The sequence below is a fragment of the Leopardus geoffroyi genome, chromosome B4, assembly GCF_018350155.1.
Source record: "Leopardus geoffroyi isolate Oge1 chromosome B4, O.geoffroyi_Oge1_pat1.0, whole genome shotgun sequence".
NCBI lineage: Eukaryota > Metazoa > Chordata > Mammalia > Carnivora > Felidae > Leopardus > Leopardus geoffroyi.
In genome coordinates this window covers 45,943,630-45,960,441 of record NC_059341.1, presented here as the reverse complement: position 1 = coordinate 45,960,441, position 16,812 = coordinate 45,943,630, and the positions used below count along the sequence as shown (strand labels likewise).

Sequence of the window (16,812 nt, the reverse complement as noted above, 5' to 3'; positions counted from 1 at the left end):
ATTGAAGCTATTCAGGAAGTTGTCAATTGTATGGGTCTGTAGCTCAGGAGAGAGATTTGGCCTCTACTGTTAAAGATAATTAAAGCTGAAGCAGTAGATGAAGTCTCTCAGGGAGAGTTACGTAGAAGAGGAAAATAGTAGAAGATAGAAGGAAGTCTGGCAAGCACCTGCACCTAAGAGGCAACAGAAGAGAAGGAAGCCAACAAAAGGAAACAGAAAAAAGAAGAATCAGAGACAGTAAAATTAAGAGAGTGGTATCTTGGAAGGATACTGTTTAGACATTTTTGAGAAGAAAACATAGAGCCAGCAGTATTGAATGTTTAGAGAGGTCAGTAAGATGAAGAGTTAGTGAAAATGGCAAATAGGAGAACTCTGACCTTTGCCAGACTAGTTTCACTGTAGCGATGAGGATAGGAGCCTGATTTCAGTGAGTTAGGATGTGACCCAGAGACTAAGCATTGGAGATAGTGAATATAAACTATTCTGTCTTGACGCTTGGCCTTAGAGAGCAATGCCAAGGCACTGGAAGGGAATATGATAGATGGCTGCTCACAAGGACTGGGGAGGATCTGTACCCCAGAGTCCACAGACAAAATATGTACCTGACAGCCCCTGCATATTTTGTAATTTAATGATACCATTTTCTTTCATTTCTTTTATTTAATCTATTAGGGGCTGAATTTAACTCTGTGGGTGGGAGATTTAAGGTAAGATGAAGCAGAAGGAAGGTTTTTTAAAAGATCTGCAGTTGCGAGATACAGTCTGACTATTCGGAATGGAAGGAATTTCCTTCTAAATAGAAGACTAATACTCTAAATCTGATGAGGCCTTTTGCTGTTTCCCTCTACCTGTAATATTGATGCCACCTGCTTCTAAAGCCTCAGATAGCTCAGGGATATGATGAAGGTGAATGCCACGGGCAGGGTCTTCCTCTGGTTCTCTCATGCTCTCACCTTTCTAAGTCCTCACGCACTCAGGTACCAGACACCTTATGTTTCTTGCCCTCAGGCAACTAGACTTACCCTGAAGGTACCAGCATATTGGGCCTGAGAGCTAATGTTCATCTTTAGCTTCTCATCTCCCTTCACCAGGCCTATATGTCACTTTTCAAACCTAAAATCAGGCTCAGAGCTCGTGCCTTGCTGGTGCAGAGTTGGCTTCTTTGTTATTCCAGTTAAAACATTTGATGACTTTTCTAGGTACATCCCTTTTGGCCCTAAAATTTTCTCTGAAATTTCAAAATAACCCTGTTATTTTATGATATACAAAATGAAGTAGGATGAGGCGCCTGGCTGGCTCAGTTGGAGGAGCATGCGACTCTTGATCTTGGGGTTGGGAGTTCGAGCCCCATGTTGGGTGTAGAGATTACTTAAATAAATAAATAATTTAAAAAAATAAGGTAGGATGGGGCGCCTGGGTGGCTCAGTCAGTTGAGCGTCTGACTTCGGCTCAGGTCATGATCTCGCGGTCTGTGAGTTTGAGCCCCACGTCGGGCTCTGAGCTGTCAGCTCAGAACCTGGAGCCTGCTTCCTATTCCGTGTCTCCCTCTCTCTCTGCCCCTCCCCCGCTCATGCGCGTGCTCGCTCTCTCTCTCTCTCTCTCTCTCTCTGTCAAAAATAAATAAACATTAAAAAAATAATAAAGTAGGATAAATTTTAACTGTCTCTTTATTAAAGCTTAATGATTAAGTATAATTCACTTACATCTTTGTTATCAGTTTGCAGATATACTTCTCAGTGTATCGTTTTATTTCTATCTTCGCTTAAGGATAGTTCATTTTGATTTCTAATGGTATTTATATACCCATAGGGCATGGTGTACATGTATTCATAATAACTATTTTGAGTCTGCAGTTGTTTCTCCATTATATAACTGTACTGCATTCTCATTTTAGATCCAACTGAGGAACCAGCTCCACAGGCCACCAATACAGTTGGTTCAGTTATTGGAGTAATTGTCACCATTTTTGTGTCTGGAACCATATACTTCATCTGCCAGAGAATGTTGTGTCCACGTATGAAGGGAGATGGGGAAACCATGACTAATGACTATGTAGTTCATGGACCAGCTTCTGTGCCCCTTGGTTATGTGCCACACCCAAGTTCTTTGTCAGGATCTCTTCCAGGTGAGCTAAGACTGATCCATTGAGAATCAAGTCTTGGGTCCTGGCAACATTGCCAAGTTTCCTTTATAGAAACAAGATACTGCCTAGAGTCTGTTTCAAACTAGACTCCTTTGGGTTTAAAAAATTATAAGAATAAATATTTTATTTTACTTTTAGCACTCTTTATACAGAAGATCTTAGATCTTAGTAGAAATTGTCCAAAAAATATAAAGCAAATAGGTACACATTTATATACACTGATTGCATTTAGTGCATGCACTACATATAGTGCATTTCTGGATGTACTCTACTGAAAGTGAAAGCTAGACATTTGGTAAAGCGTCATAAACCACAAGTCCTTTAGGTGCACTATTAGGAGACCTCAGGACCACTGAGGACAGGAATTGAAGGTGCAAAAAAATAGATTAGGATTCCTTTTCAGCAAACAAAGATTTGGAAATAGCTGGGTTGATAGGTTTGTTTTGGCATAGCCAAGTAGCCAGAAATTCTGTGTACTTGAGTAGACGATATTGCTCTAACAAAGTACAGCTTTCTTTTAGTGCTTTCTGGTGCCCATAGTGAAAAGAAGCCCCCCCCCCCATTATTTTAATGAATATGGAGACGGAGTTATCAGGCAAAAGCTGTCAGAAAATAAGAACTTATTCTGGTGTAACTCTAAGTAAACAGGATTTTGAAACTGTTAATGATAATGATTCCTTATTTTGCTATACCTATTTTCAGTTAGTGGAATATGGGAAGTCACTTGGGAAAAAATAGAATTCTGGCATTGGTGGTTGTGATTCCAACAACATTTGCATACATTAGATGAAAAAGATGAAAAATCTCCCATACTTTGTATTCATGCCCTTAAAAGTGGATTTAGTTTCCTTTTGAGCACATCTCTTGTTTAATCTACCCTGCTTTACAGCCTCCACTCTCCATAGGCCTTTTCTTCTGCAAATCCTCTAAAGTTGAAAACTTCTTATTTTGAAGAGTGCTGCTTCTATCCTTGGGGGGAAGGGATGGGAGCTATTCTTGGCCTTGTTCTAGGCCAGCTCTCAGTGGAAGTGTTCACTTCTAGAGAACATTCGTTTCCCTTCTGCATTAAGCATTTTCAATCATTGTTAGGAAACGAGAGCACAAATTGTTTTAAAATCAAACTATTTGGCTATTGGTATTTGTAATCCTAGTATTAAATAAAAATATTTTATACATAAAAATAATTTGTATAGATCTTAATCATCTTCAGTATTTATCCTCCTTCATTTTAGGAATGTCTCGAGGTAAATCAATGATCAGCTCCCTCAGTATCATGGGGGGAAGCAGTGGACCCCCTTATGACCGAGCTCATGTCACAGGAGCATCATCAAGTAGTTCTTCAAGCACCAAAGGCACTTACTTCCCTGCAGTAAGCAGTCTGTTTTCCTTTGTTTCACTTTGAATGCTAAGATAAATAGGATCCTAGACTTTTAATAAACTTCTTTAAATGTGGGTGCTTAGTGATGGTAACTTAGAAAGTTTTTTAGTATACTATTGAGGCATATAAGGCTCCTAGGAAAGATTTGCCACCACCATGCAAGCACTTTTAAAGCCTTTAAGTTTACTGTGTATTAACCAGCATATTTGAAGGCACTAGACAGTAATTTCATATTTTGGGTAAAAGTAGAACTACTAAATAGTATCTCCTGAGAGACTTAGGATGACCTTCATTCTGTAACCTCCCAAAAAAGGAAGCATGCCTGTTATTTCTCCTAAGTCAGTGATTTTTCTCTAAATCATAATTTTAAAAAATCAGAACCCTATTGTGCTGAAGTACATGTGACTTACAGATTATAGATTTTCTGCTTATTACCTTGCACTGTTTAGCCATGATGAAATTGTATTTTAAGGAGTAGAGAGCCCCACTCCTGAAGCACTATTTGAGGTCAGTTCTTTGAAAGAAAGATTGTGCTGTGTAAGGGAAAGGAATACAAACAGATGAAGGAAGAGAGTGTAAAGAAAGTCTAATGGTCTTTATCTGACATTATTATTATTGTAATAATTATTGTAATAATTTAATTATTCTTGCATTTAGATTTTGAACCCTCCGCCATCCCCAGCCACAGAGCGATCACATTACACTATGGAATTTGGTTATTCTTCAAATAGTCCTTCCACTCATAGGTCCTACAGGTAAGATAAGTGGAAGTATTTATTAGAAGAAAGAAGTAGTGGGTTTGATGTAGCCCTACATAAATAGATGATGGTCACTGAGAGAGATTAGGCATCTTGTCTTGATAATGCTGATGTTGTCCCTACCGCAATGCCTTTTCTTTTGAGGCATTACACATTTTTTTAGAGAGAGTCACAAGTGTTGACTTTATAATAATGAAGTAGAGTCAGCTCCCAATACTGCTTTGGCAGTATTGTAAGGAAAAGTTACCCACCAAAATAACTGATTACAAAATGGGCTACTGCTCAGGTTAGCTTTGTTTGGTGGCCTAGGAATGGAATATTGGCATAGGACTGGAGTTCAAAGAGTTGCGAGAGCTGTAAAATTGCAGGGGTGCAAAGAGCACAGAATTTGAGAGAAGTTGGGAGAAGCTTAAGTTCAGCCCTTGCTTCAGTATTACACCATCTGGAATGAAGAATTCTTCATAAAGTTGCCTGGAATAAATCACAACTCACTAAAATAAATGAAATCTATTTGTAAGACAAAATGGGGACATTTTCCCCTTGTGCTGATCTGTGTCTGTAGAGCATGTTAAGCAGGAGAAGGACTAGTGTTTACCTTACTCTTTCCATCTTGTTTCAAAGGCCAGCAGAAAGTCAGGGGCTTGATACTCTGTGTAAACCTAGTGCTGTGTTTATCAGTGTCCCTCAAGTGCCTATTATCTTCTAGATAAGTGTTTCCTAGACTTCCAGTCAAATTGCCCTGATAAAACCGTACAGATAGGTAGAAATCAAGTGAAACTGTTGATAGTATCTTACTCAGAATTCCCATTTCAGTTTGTATACATAAGATTAAGGCCTGATTCTGAGCTGATATTTTTGTGTTTTATTGTAAATTGCTTTCCTTGCCACTAGTTTGTTCTAAAAAGCCGAAAGAGAAAGCAGAAACCTCAAAACTGAAAAAAACAAAATGAAAGACCCCAAATTTTTATTTTTAAAAAGTTATTTCTTTAAATTGAATAAAACATTGTTTCATTAAAATGAACATAGTTGGGGCGCCTGGGTGGCGCAGTCGGTTAAGTGTCCGACTTCAGCCAGGTCACGATCTTGCGGTCCGTGAGTTCGAGCCCCGCATCAGGCTCTGGGCTGATGGCTCAGAGCCTGGAGCCTGTTTCCGATTCTGTGTCTCCCTCTCTCTCTGCCCCTCCCCCATTCATGCTCTGTCTCTCTCTGTCCCAAAAATAAATAAACGTTGAAAAAAAAAAAAAAATTTAAAATGAACATAGTTGCATCAAAAACATTTCTTACTTGACCATTTCCCACGTCTCAAATTAAGCCCAGTTTCTTTCTTCTGAGTCACTTTTCATCATTTGTTGAGATTCTTGTCTGAACTGGAATGTAAAAGAATTTTGTTGATTTTCTTTCCTTTTTTCCTAGCTTTTTTTTTTTTTTTTTTTAACATGAAAATGGAAGTGTTTGGCCTTTTAGTTGAGCCTAGAATGTTCATCAGGGCTCAAACCTGATTGGACAGAAAGATAAAACCTAAAAAGTGCTATGACCTCATGTCAATATTGGTAGTAAAACCGCTTGAGAACCTGCTCAGCAGGTCGTGTAACCATTAGCCATTTGTTTTGAGACCAACCCTGGGTGCTAGCAGATGGTTTCTGTGTTGGGATGGGGTCTTGTGGCACACTCTGTAGCACTGGGTGTTTAGTGGATTGTTAACCTCAGTTTTGCACGTGCTCTTGCCCCTCTTTTGTCACTTTGGCGACGGAGTATATAAAGAAACCTTGATTGGGATAAATATGAAATAAGGTCAGCTTTACTATATTTCAAATGTAAATGCTATATGAAGTTACAGATAGAAGTAGAAGTGAGAGCTAGCACTTTGAAATGAGCTCTTCCTTTCACTAGTGTGTTCGTCTCTTTTCAATGCCTTTTTTATTGGTTAGCCATGCTGCAAACTTGCTGAACTTGAAAAGGCAGAACAACAAGAAATAAATTAGGTCTCAGTCGGTTAAACGTCCGACTTCGGTTTGGGTCATGATCTCACAGTTCTTGGGTTTGAGCCCCGCGTCGGGTTGTGCTTGACAGCGCAGAGCCTGGAGCCTGCTGTGAGTTCTGTGTCTCCCTCTCTCTCTCCCCCTCTGTTGCTCATGCTCTGTCTCTCAAAAATAAAGAAACATCAAGAAAATTTTTAAAAAAAATTTTTTTTTTTTCAACGTTTATTTATTTTTGGGACAGAGAGAGACAGAGCATGAACGGGGGAGGGGCAGAGAGAGAGGGAGACACAGAATCGGAAACAGGCTCCAGGCTCTGAGCCATCAGCCCAGAGCCTGACGCGGGGCTCGAACTCACGGAGTGTGAGATCGTGACCTGGCTGAAGTCGGACACTTAACCGACTGCGCCACCCAGGCGCCCCAAGAAAATTTTTTTAATTGTAGTAGTGTATGATCTTCAACCTGAAGTTTACAGCTAATACTTCTGTATTCTGATAGAGAAGAAACTGCTTTTCTATAAAACTAAGTGTCTGCTTCTTGATTTTCTCCCCCTACCAGCTACAGGCCATATAGCTACCGGCACTTTGCACCCCCTACCACACCCTGCAGCACAGATGTCTGTGACAGTGACTATGCTCCCAGCCGGAGGATGACCTCAGTGGCAACGGCCAAGGGCTACACTAGTGACTTGAACTATGACTCAGAGCCTGTGCCCCCGCCTCCCACGCCCCGAAGCCAATACTTGTCAGCAGAAGAGAACTATGAAAGCTGCCCACCCTCTCCATACACAGAGAGGAGCTACTCTCATCACCTCTACCCACCACCACCCTCCCCCTGTACAGACTCCTCCTGAGGAGGGGCCCTCCTCCTCTGACTGCCTCCAACGCAAAAATGTAAATACAAATTTGGTTGAGATCTGGAGGGGGGGAGGGAGCTATTAGAGAAAGATGAGGCAGACCATGTACAGTTAAAAATTATAAATGGGGTAGGGAATACTGGAGATATTTGTACAGAAGAAAAGGATATTTATATATTTTCTTAAAACAGCAGATTTGCTGCTTGTGCCATAAAAATTTGTATAAAAAATAAATTTGTACTAAAAGTTTTATTTTTGCAAACTAAATACACAAAGCATGCCTTAAACCCAGTGAAGTGACTGAGTACAAAGGAAACAGGAATAATAAAGGCATCACTGACCAGGAATGTCTGGGCTTTATTAATACCAAAAAAAGAGAGAGAGAAAGAGAAGAAGAAGAAGAAGAAAAATTCAAGTCCATCTCAGAGCAGCAAACCATAGATACTTGGAAGTAGCCAAATAGCCTTCATGTTAGCTAACATTTGAGGGCCAATAAGTTTAAGAAATCACAAAAGGAAAAAGAAAAAAGGTATTAAAACTAACTTTGGACAAAGGGCTTTATTTTCTCTAGGAATCCCATTATTTTAGTGAGGAAAATAGGTCTTTATAAAAATCCCTTCTGGGTGTTGCCATTGGAGGAGATGAGCTGTCCAGTCAGATGGTGTGGGGCTCTTTGTGTGTGCAAGTCTTCTGTCCCTACCTTAGAACCCACAGCCTCTGTCAGAAGAATTCGTTTTTTCTCTAGGTGTTTTTACCTTGCTTCCTCCCCCAGCAGCTTTGTAGGCCGTTTTGCCAAGATATCACGATTTATTCAAAGCTTTTTTATCTGAGGATTGATAAAATGGAATTTTCTAAATTAAGGTTTCATTTTAATATTTCTACTAGCTCTGTTCCTCTGTAGGCTTAGCTCTTCAGTTTGACTGATGTTTTTGCTTAATGATCAAAGGTTAGACATATTAGTGCTCCTCTTCCAAGATTGTTTTAATGCTCATTAAAATATCTTTTCACAACACATATAGGCAATGTTTAAGAATTACAAATTTAACCATTATGTTTTGTTGTAAATTAATCATATATCCTTGCAGTACTTTCAGCATATAATACCACAATATGAAATCATTTATATATATATTTTTTTTCTAGTAAAACATTTAAATATGTTCCAGTTAGAGACAATCTATTTAAAAAGAGAATTTTTTTGTTATCATTAGGTTTTCCCTTTATTAACTGTTTGTGACATTTTCATGTTCTTTAGGCCAATTTTTCTGAGTGATGTCTACATACATACCTCTTCTAATGTGTGACGTGACTTTAATATCTTCCTGTTACCCAATGTGAATGTTAGATTGTTTTCAAATTATCCACAAATTATTCTTATAATCACCTCTTATATATTTTTGTGTGTTCTCTCTTATCCTGTTATGGATTAAGATGATTTAACAAATTTAACAATGTGGATTAAACGAGAAGGCCAACCGTTGACTTCTCAGCTGTCAGAACTTGGGTGGAGGGGAGTAACGGAAGGCTCTTCTGCCACCTGCCTGACCTGCGTGGTCCTGGGGCTGCTGCGTCTTCAGCTCTTAGGGCTGACGTGTGGAATGATTCTAGCACTGCTCTGCCACCTTGCCAGAAGTTAGTTTCCTGCTTTTTACATTTTTCCAGCACTTCTCTGCTAAAACTGAATGTGTTTTTAAACTAATGTATTTTTACCTTAACAGATGTTGGTCAGTCAGTTATTTGAATGATTTCTTTTTTTTTTTTTTTTTTTTTTTTTTTTTAAATTCTGTCTTGCTGAGGCCTCTCTGGATTTCAGGGCCCAAGAGAAAACCATGGAAGAAAAGATTCAGACTTTTGGCAGGGGTGAAGTAACTTTATAAGCAATTAAAAATACCTGAGGAAACTTTTTAATGAGAAAAAATGTGGTTTCAGAATAATGCTTAGATTGTCAGGGGCACCTTCTATGAATCAGGTGCCCTTGAGTTTGCATATAAATAAATGGTGATCCATCAGTGTCTTGCATTAACTCTTCCTGTCGGTGGAACAAAGTGCTCACAGTCTAACAGAATGGACACTGGAGTTGCATTCTGTGACACGGGGGCCTCTGACACTTAAATGAAGATGGAAAGGTTAGCAATAACTGGGTATCAATTAGAATTTAAGAATTCTATATGTTTACATTTTTTAATGTGCATCTTTATCCGGTGGGCTTCCCATGTGGAAACTTGCACTATAACGAATTAAGAAGAATATTGCCTTGTTATATCTCAGTTCAAGTGCTTGTACTGCGATGGCAATGGCCTCTTCTTGCAAAATACTGATTTGTGTGCCAATTTGTTTGAAATTATTTGAAGGCAGTTCCGCTTAATCTCAGGGTCCTCTTTCTTGGGTAGTTGAGATGGATTCTTAATATTGGGGGGCGGTGTACCTTTAAATGAGAGAATTGTCAAATATCGGGAAAGATTGGCCCTCGGGCTACATGGACAGTTAAGCTTAAGTAACAAACTATCTTGATTAGTATTAAACACAAGAGGTTTAATTGGAAAAACTGAAGATAAAAAATAAACATGAGCACAAATCAGGGGGAAAGTGGATAAAGGTTTTGAATTTGATGTATTGCTATATTCACTATCCATGAGGGTAAAATGAATAAAATGTCATTATTTTCCTTAAATACTTAAGTATTTAATTTTGAACACCAGTCTTAAAGCATGTCTAGTTAGTGATGTGATTAAAATTATCTGAGAAATGAACTCTGGCATCGTATACTTTGTGCTTATGCGCTATAGTAGGCTCACCTTCATTGAGGTGGTCTTTTATAACTGCGCTTTTATAACTTTGAACTTGGCTGCTGCAGAACCCTGGTCTTCTGAACAGTGGCCCAAGGGGTTTTGCTGCTTAAATCAGATAATGGCATATTCACAAGAAAAAAAAAAAGCTAAGGGATAGAATTTCTCAGTATTAATTTTTCTCTCGTGAAGTATTATTACGCCTTTGACCTTTGCTGCCCCTCTTCTATAGCAGCATATGTGAGATATCTGTCCAGCAGAACATTAGTTATTTTAACTATCTTAATTTTAATATAACAGTACTTTGAGATATATCAAGAAGTATCTGACACTTGAGAATATCTGTTCTAAAGGGATGATATATATTTAGAAATGAAGACTTTACAGTACATTTTCATCTAATAGGCCAATAATTTGGGGGCAGAGCTTTTGAGCAGTAAAATTTTAGCTTGACTGAGGATTATATATTTGTTCATCATTTTAAAACACTCTGAAGTCAATAATTTGTAGAAGGCCAACTCCAACTTTGATAATACACAAAAATCTCTACCATCTGTGTTAGGTAGCAATTAATTTGGGGGAGAATCTTTTTGTTTTGCCATAAAGGCCTATTAATGAAGACTACTTCAAGTAGAGTTAGCTATGGCTTACCTACCTAGCCTGTTAAATGCGTCTGTGTGTGTTTATGTAATCTTATACCAGTAATCCTAGTAGAGACTACTTCTGGTACCAGAGAGGCTTGCTGTAGGCAGGTTGGCTCCTCTGTGATAGTTGTGCTAGTCTAGTCAGTCATGTGCCTAGATTTGATTCCTAGAAATGTAGTTTTTAAAATTGTTTTTTCTCTTGCTGAGGGAAAACTTGCCACTTCATTGATTTGCATGCCGTAAGAGCTTCATATTGGTTACCATTACACATCTTACAAAATTCAGAAGCAAAAATCTTGGGCTTTTCATACCCCAGATATGCCATGCTTTTAATAAGCTTTAAGTCTGTATAATGACATACATCGTATGTTTGGGGTGTGGATTTGAGTATGTGAATATCAGTTGGCCAACAAATGTTAGGGCATCCACAAATGAGACTATACACTAAGTGTAGACAGGGACTGAGTCATAAGTTTATAATCAAGTGTTGTTTAAAACATGTTCTCAGAATTCTTAAACTCAAACTTAATTTTATTTGGTATTCCTTTCTTTATCCCGAGTCTGAAATGAGCCAAGAGAAATAACAGATGATTTTAGAAAGTACTGGTAGCATATGTGTGGTTTCTGACTTCTGGGATGGCATCATTTTATACTAGTCTCAAAATTTGCCTTTTGAAATTTTCAGTTTCAGGAGATAACATTTTACATTTATAGTTTTTAAATTATGAGCATTGTGAATCCATATACTCAGGATATTTCTGTTGGACTTGATTCTGCATCTCATGAAACTAATAAGCCTGCACCTGAGTAGAAGGGGAGGTAGATTCTTCAGTCTTACTGACGATCCTCACCCTCCTTCAGTCCAGGTAATTTTACTTGGTTTTTCATTTTCATAAAGCATCCTTAAGCTATTGCTAAGTTTATTGCTGTAAACAATCCTCATGACTTTACAGATAGAACTATAAACAATGATTTCCTGTACTCAGAGTATAGACCTAACGAAAACTTTTACATTTCCACCATTATCTAGGGTTTACCCAAAAGTCTACACCAAAGATGTAGAGACAGTGTGCTTTTTGCTTATGCTTAACTGTCCATTTTTTTTTTAACAAATTTAAGAATGCCAGGGATATATATATCATATGTGTATGATATGTATATATATCAGTGCATAAATGTGAATATTAAAAGGAAAAGAAAGTGAATAAATCTAATTTTACATGAAATTAAGTATCTGGGGTTAGTAGGAAAATGTAAAAAGAAGAGGATACCAAGAGCTTAAGCTGGACTAGCCTTATTTGCAAGTGAAGGATCTGGTGCTGCTTTCAGATGTTTATCCTTTGTGTTTTTAAATTTTTTTCTTAAGCTTTAATCTTTGTTATTGTCTTAAAGTCAGCTGGTGTTTCTTGTTCATGGACTTTGGTACGATGGTGCTTTGCAAGGATGTATTTATATTTAAATGGCCAACATTTGGTCAGCCCTTGTCCACTATTCACTTCCCCCTTTTTGTAAAATAAGTGCTTTAATTGTAAACTGTATAAAAATACCTTGTATAAATCCCCTTTTGATTATTACAATAAGCTGAGTTGTAACAAATGAAATGTTGATTTTTATAATAAAACAGTGGAAAATAAAAGTGTCAATTCTTTTCAGCAAGAAATTAAAATAGCTGATTGTTCATTGCTGTGACTTGCATTTCAGAGGCAACAAAACCCACTTTTATTGTTTGTATTTCAAATAAAATACAACTTTGGAAGAGAGGTTTGAGCATAGTTCAGTGCTGCCCATACCTGTGATTGGGAACAGATAATAAGGGAAATATTTTGTGTTTCCTGCTCTTGTTTTCAGTAAACTCCTGGAAGGAGCCTGCTGTAGACTCTGAACCTCTCCCCTCTCGAAATTAGCTTTAAAAATGAACATTGCTCTTCCTGACACAAAGCCCAATATGATACGAGGATACCGAAGGAGCCGCAGAATATACCCCTTCAAAATACACCACTGTGATTCAGGTGGGCACTTTAAAAACAGCAAATACAGATAGAGGCTTTCTCTGAGCTCCCCTTGTCTGTCTAAAGACCGATCCTCCAAAAGGAACACAGTTGTCATAAACCATAAATCCCCTCCCTGGGAGCTTGATCAACCAGGGAAAAATGATTCTTATCCCTGGAGAGAAGACTAGGGAAAATAGCCAAACTTCGTCCCGACTGTCACACCTCCCACCTATTCTTCTAAGGACCCATTCATCTTTCCTAAAATCACTTCCTACTTACTCTTCCCTAAGAGGCCTACATCTTCCCTCCCCTTTTCCTATTCATACGGTAGTTAAGTCTGAATTGTAAGCCATCTAGGGGAGTTTCTCACTTTTCCCTGGGTATCTCCCATGTATATGTAAGTTAATACATGTTATTTTCGGTCTGTTTTGTTCATCTGTTTCTTATTACAAGGGTCTCGGCTAAGAGCAGAAGGGTAGACAAAGTTACTATTCTCCCCTACAACATTTAACATGAGAGTGAATGGAAAAACCAGTGAGAACTCACAGCTACTAGATCCCTGCTTGGGTCTAAGGTTGCTGGTTTGATAGGAAGAGAGGAAAGCTTTATTATTTGGCATTAGTTAAGCTCAAACATCAGGGGGTTAAGTGGAACAAATGTTAGTGTAAAAGTCTTCTCTCTGAGACTCTTTCTCTTAAGTGAGCTTACCTTGACTTCTTTGCTGACCCCTCCCATTCTTTTCTTTGGAAAACAAAGTTGTGCTGTTCCCAGTGGAGTCCAAGCAAGGAAAGACAGAACCGAGGTTGCTTTGCCTGATTTAAAGGCAGGCTCAAGAGTGGGAAGGACAGTGCAAGTTGTTTTGGACTTTTCTCTACCCAGGTAAGTTTTCTGCTAAGTTAACACGTACAGTCTTTCTTACTTTTAATTCTTTGTGTACAGTTGCAGTATTTCTGCAAATGTCAATTAAAGGATGAATTACTGTTGACAGGGTCCGGGACATGATACCCCAAAATGCGACACATTAGCATAGTGAGTATTTCAAGGAATTCAAGAAATGGCATGTGCAGGAAGAACCCTCTGACCTTTCCCTGAAGCAGGTCGTTAACCCTAATGTGAGAAGTGCCCTCCCTGTACACAGAGGTAAGGGGGCATCCTTATCTCAGAAGAGAAAGGAACAAAAAGGAACCTGAACAAACCGGCCTTGCTAAGTTTGCCCCCATTTATTACACATAGCTCATACTCTTTGTTCTATCATATCTTTCCATGACTTTGCGGTTCTCATCAAACCTAGCATAAAACACAGGTTTAACCATTTCTTTGGGTTTTCATTTCTTTATGAGGGCTCCTGTGTCACTTAAAACTTAAAAGACATTTGTATGCTTTTCTCTTGTTAATCTCTTATGTTACAGGGATCCAACTCAAGAACTTAGAAGATACTTTTCCTTTCTCACAATGTGCTCTGATTTCTGGTTCCATTTATTTGTACTACCATGCCGTCTTCTAACACCACTGACCCCACCACCACCTGTCCCCCCCACCCCGAAAATTCTCCACCCAAGATTTGCATTTGTAACTTCAGCTTTCATCACCATATAAAGCCAATCTTTCCCAATTAAGAGACTAAAAATAAAGGATTATTTTGCTAAGATTTGTCCAGCATTTACTATTGCACCAAGTACTAAATATCCCCTCTGTCTCCCCCTTAACGTAATAAACCAACCGATTAACACCTAAGCTAGACAGGAAACGTCCAGTTTGAGTATGAAAAACTCCAGTGCAAAATTTTGATCAGAGGCAGTTGGCAGTGGGTGGAGGGAAAAGGACATTAAATTAAGATTGAGATTCTAATCTTTGTTCCATTTTAATTAACTGCCAAGGCATGCCTGAACTCATTTAATCTCTCCGTATTTGTTGGCATAAGGCTCTGATAGAGTTTTCCCAAGTTCTTGGGAAGGACTTGGGAAGGGTTAAGGGAATCAAGTTTTATACAGTGCTGTGATTCTCATGACAGGGCTTTTAAGAACTCAGTGTAGATCTGGAGCTATTTATATTTTCTGTTATGTCAATTTTTGTCGTTTATGTCTTTCAAGGAATTTGTCCATTTCCTCTTAAGTAGTCAGCTTATTGGCATAAAAGCGTCTCTTATCCTTTCAATGCCTGTTTCCATTTCTGACATTGGTAATTTGTGTCTTGGTCAGTCAAACTGAAGGTGTATTGATATTCTTGATCTTTAAAAAAAAAAAAAAAATCAGCTCTGGAGCGTCTGGGTGGCTCAGTCAGTAAAACGTCCCACTCTTTATTTTGGCTCAGGTCATGAACTCAAGGTTCGTGAGACCGAGCCCTGCGTCACTGGACTGTGTGCTGGGCATGGAGCCTGCCCCTCTGCTGCTTGCACTCTCTCTCTAAAAAAATAATAATTTTTAAAAAAATCAGCTCTTGTTCTAATTCTTCTCTGTTGTATGTTCATTTTCTGTTTCATTGTTGTCTGCTCATTATTTCCTTCCTTTAACTTATTTGGATTAAATATGCTAGTTGCTTAAGATAAAAGCTTAAGTCACTGATTTTAGACATTTTTTTTCTGATAAAAATATTTAAAGCTGTATGTTTCTCTCTGTGCATGCTTTAGCCGCATCCCACAAATCTTGGTGTTTTCATCATCATTCAGTTCAAAACACTTTCTAATTTCACTTGTAATTTCTTTGAACCCTAGATTACATAAAAGTATGTTTAATTTCTAAATATTTGGGGATTTTCCAGATACCATTTTGTTATTTTTAGATTTAATTCCATAATGATCATAGGTCCTCTGTATGAGTTTAACTCTTTAAAATTTATTGAGACTTGTTTTACCAGCCAGACTACGGTCTATCACAGTGCATGTTTTATGGGCACTTGAGTACTATTAAAAAGGAAAATCACAGGTCCAAAATGGAGTCACTTATGCTAGGCCACATCAACAAACCAGGGTGTAATGCTTAACCTAATTGCAGTTTCAACCTCCCCCAGAAATGTAGTCTTAACCTGTCAGGAATTTTCTAGTCAGCACCAGTAAGGTAATGTGTCACATGGGCCCTCTGCATTCCCCAAAGGAAGGACTTCCCCCGAAAGAATCCTTTTTTCTGTTTATGACTTCCTTGTCCTGCCTTTGAGAACCTTTCCTTTTCTGTAGCCCTTTGGAGCTCCCCTCTACTCGGTACAGAGGATGCTGCCAATTCATGAATTGTTCAGTAAAGCCAATTAGATCTTTAAAATGTACTTGGGGGGTGCCTGGGTGGCTCAGTTGGTTGAGCCGTCGACTTCGGCTCGGGTCATGATCTCGTGGTCCGTGAGCTCGAGCCCTGCATTGGGCTCTGTGCTGACCGCTCAGAGCCTGGAGCCTGTTTCGGATTCTGTGTCTCCCTCTCTCTGACCCTCCCCCGTTCATGCTCTCTCTCTGTCTCAAAAATAAATAAACGTTAAAAAAAATTTTTTTTTTAAATGTACTTGGTTGAAAAAAAAAGATAAAACTTACTTGGTTGAATTTTTTCTTATTTAACTATAGTATGCTGTAGTTTCATACAGTGTTCAGTAAAGGTCATTGAGGTCAGTTTGGTTTATACTGTCGTTCAAGTCTTCTATATCTTTGCTGATTTTCTATTCAGTTCTCCTGGGAGAAAAGTGTGGAAATCAACTTTAATTGTGGATTTGTCTATTTCCCCTTTTAGTTTTGTCAATTTTTGCTTTGAGCTCTGCATAATTTAGGATTATTGTCATAATAATTCACCTTTTTATTGTTATGTAATGTCCCTCTTTGCCTCCATATTCCTTGACTTGAAGTCCACTTTGATATTAATATACCCATTCCAGCTTTCTGACTAGTTTTGCATTCATTTTTCTATTCTTTTACTTTTAACCTCTCTCTCTTTCATGTTTAGACATAAAATATGTAGTTTGGTCTTCATTTTTATTTATTTATTTATTTATTTTTTTTTTCAAAACGCCATGAGGGTAGCCTCTTGCATTTTTATTTTATTTTATTTTTTTCAACGTTTATTTATTTTTGGGACAGAGAGAGACAGAGCATGAACAAGGGAGGGGCAGAGAGAGAGGGAGACACAGAATCGGAAACAGGCTCCAGGCTCTGAGCCATCAGCCCAGAGCCTGACGCGGGGCTCGAACTCACGGACCGTGAGATCGTGACCTGGCTGAAGTCGGACGCTTAACCGACTGCGCCACCCAGGCGCCCCTGGTCTTCATTTTTATCAACACTATTTCTGCATTTTAATGGCAGTATTTAGCCA

General features: G+C 38.5%; 1 protein-coding gene across 3 annotated transcripts in view; it reads left to right on the top strand.

Annotated features, from left to right (window-relative positions):
- Window positions 1–14,178, top strand: part of LRP6 (LDL receptor related protein 6) — a 183,862-nt gene extending 169,684 nt beyond the window's left edge. Inside the window, exons 20-26 of one of the 3 annotated variants that reach the window (XR_006709309.1) lie at window positions 1,895–2,125; window positions 3,376–3,512; window positions 4,179–4,276; window positions 6,814–7,148; window positions 12,390–12,550; window positions 13,289–13,411; window positions 13,521–14,178. Coding sequence is in view for 1 of the 3 variants with exons in the window: in XM_045465704.1 (XP_045321660.1) it covers window positions 1,895–2,125; window positions 3,376–3,512; window positions 4,179–4,276; window positions 6,814–7,108 (761 nt within the window). In the remaining 2 variants the exon portion in view is untranslated. Of the gene's footprint in view, window positions 1–1,894; window positions 2,126–3,375; window positions 3,513–4,178; window positions 4,277–6,813; window positions 7,149–12,389 lie in introns of all 3 variants that reach the window. The other 2 variants (XR_006709308.1, XM_045465704.1) reach the window with 2 other exon arrangements.
- The last annotated feature ends 2,634 nt before the right edge of the window (window positions 14,179–16,812 follow it).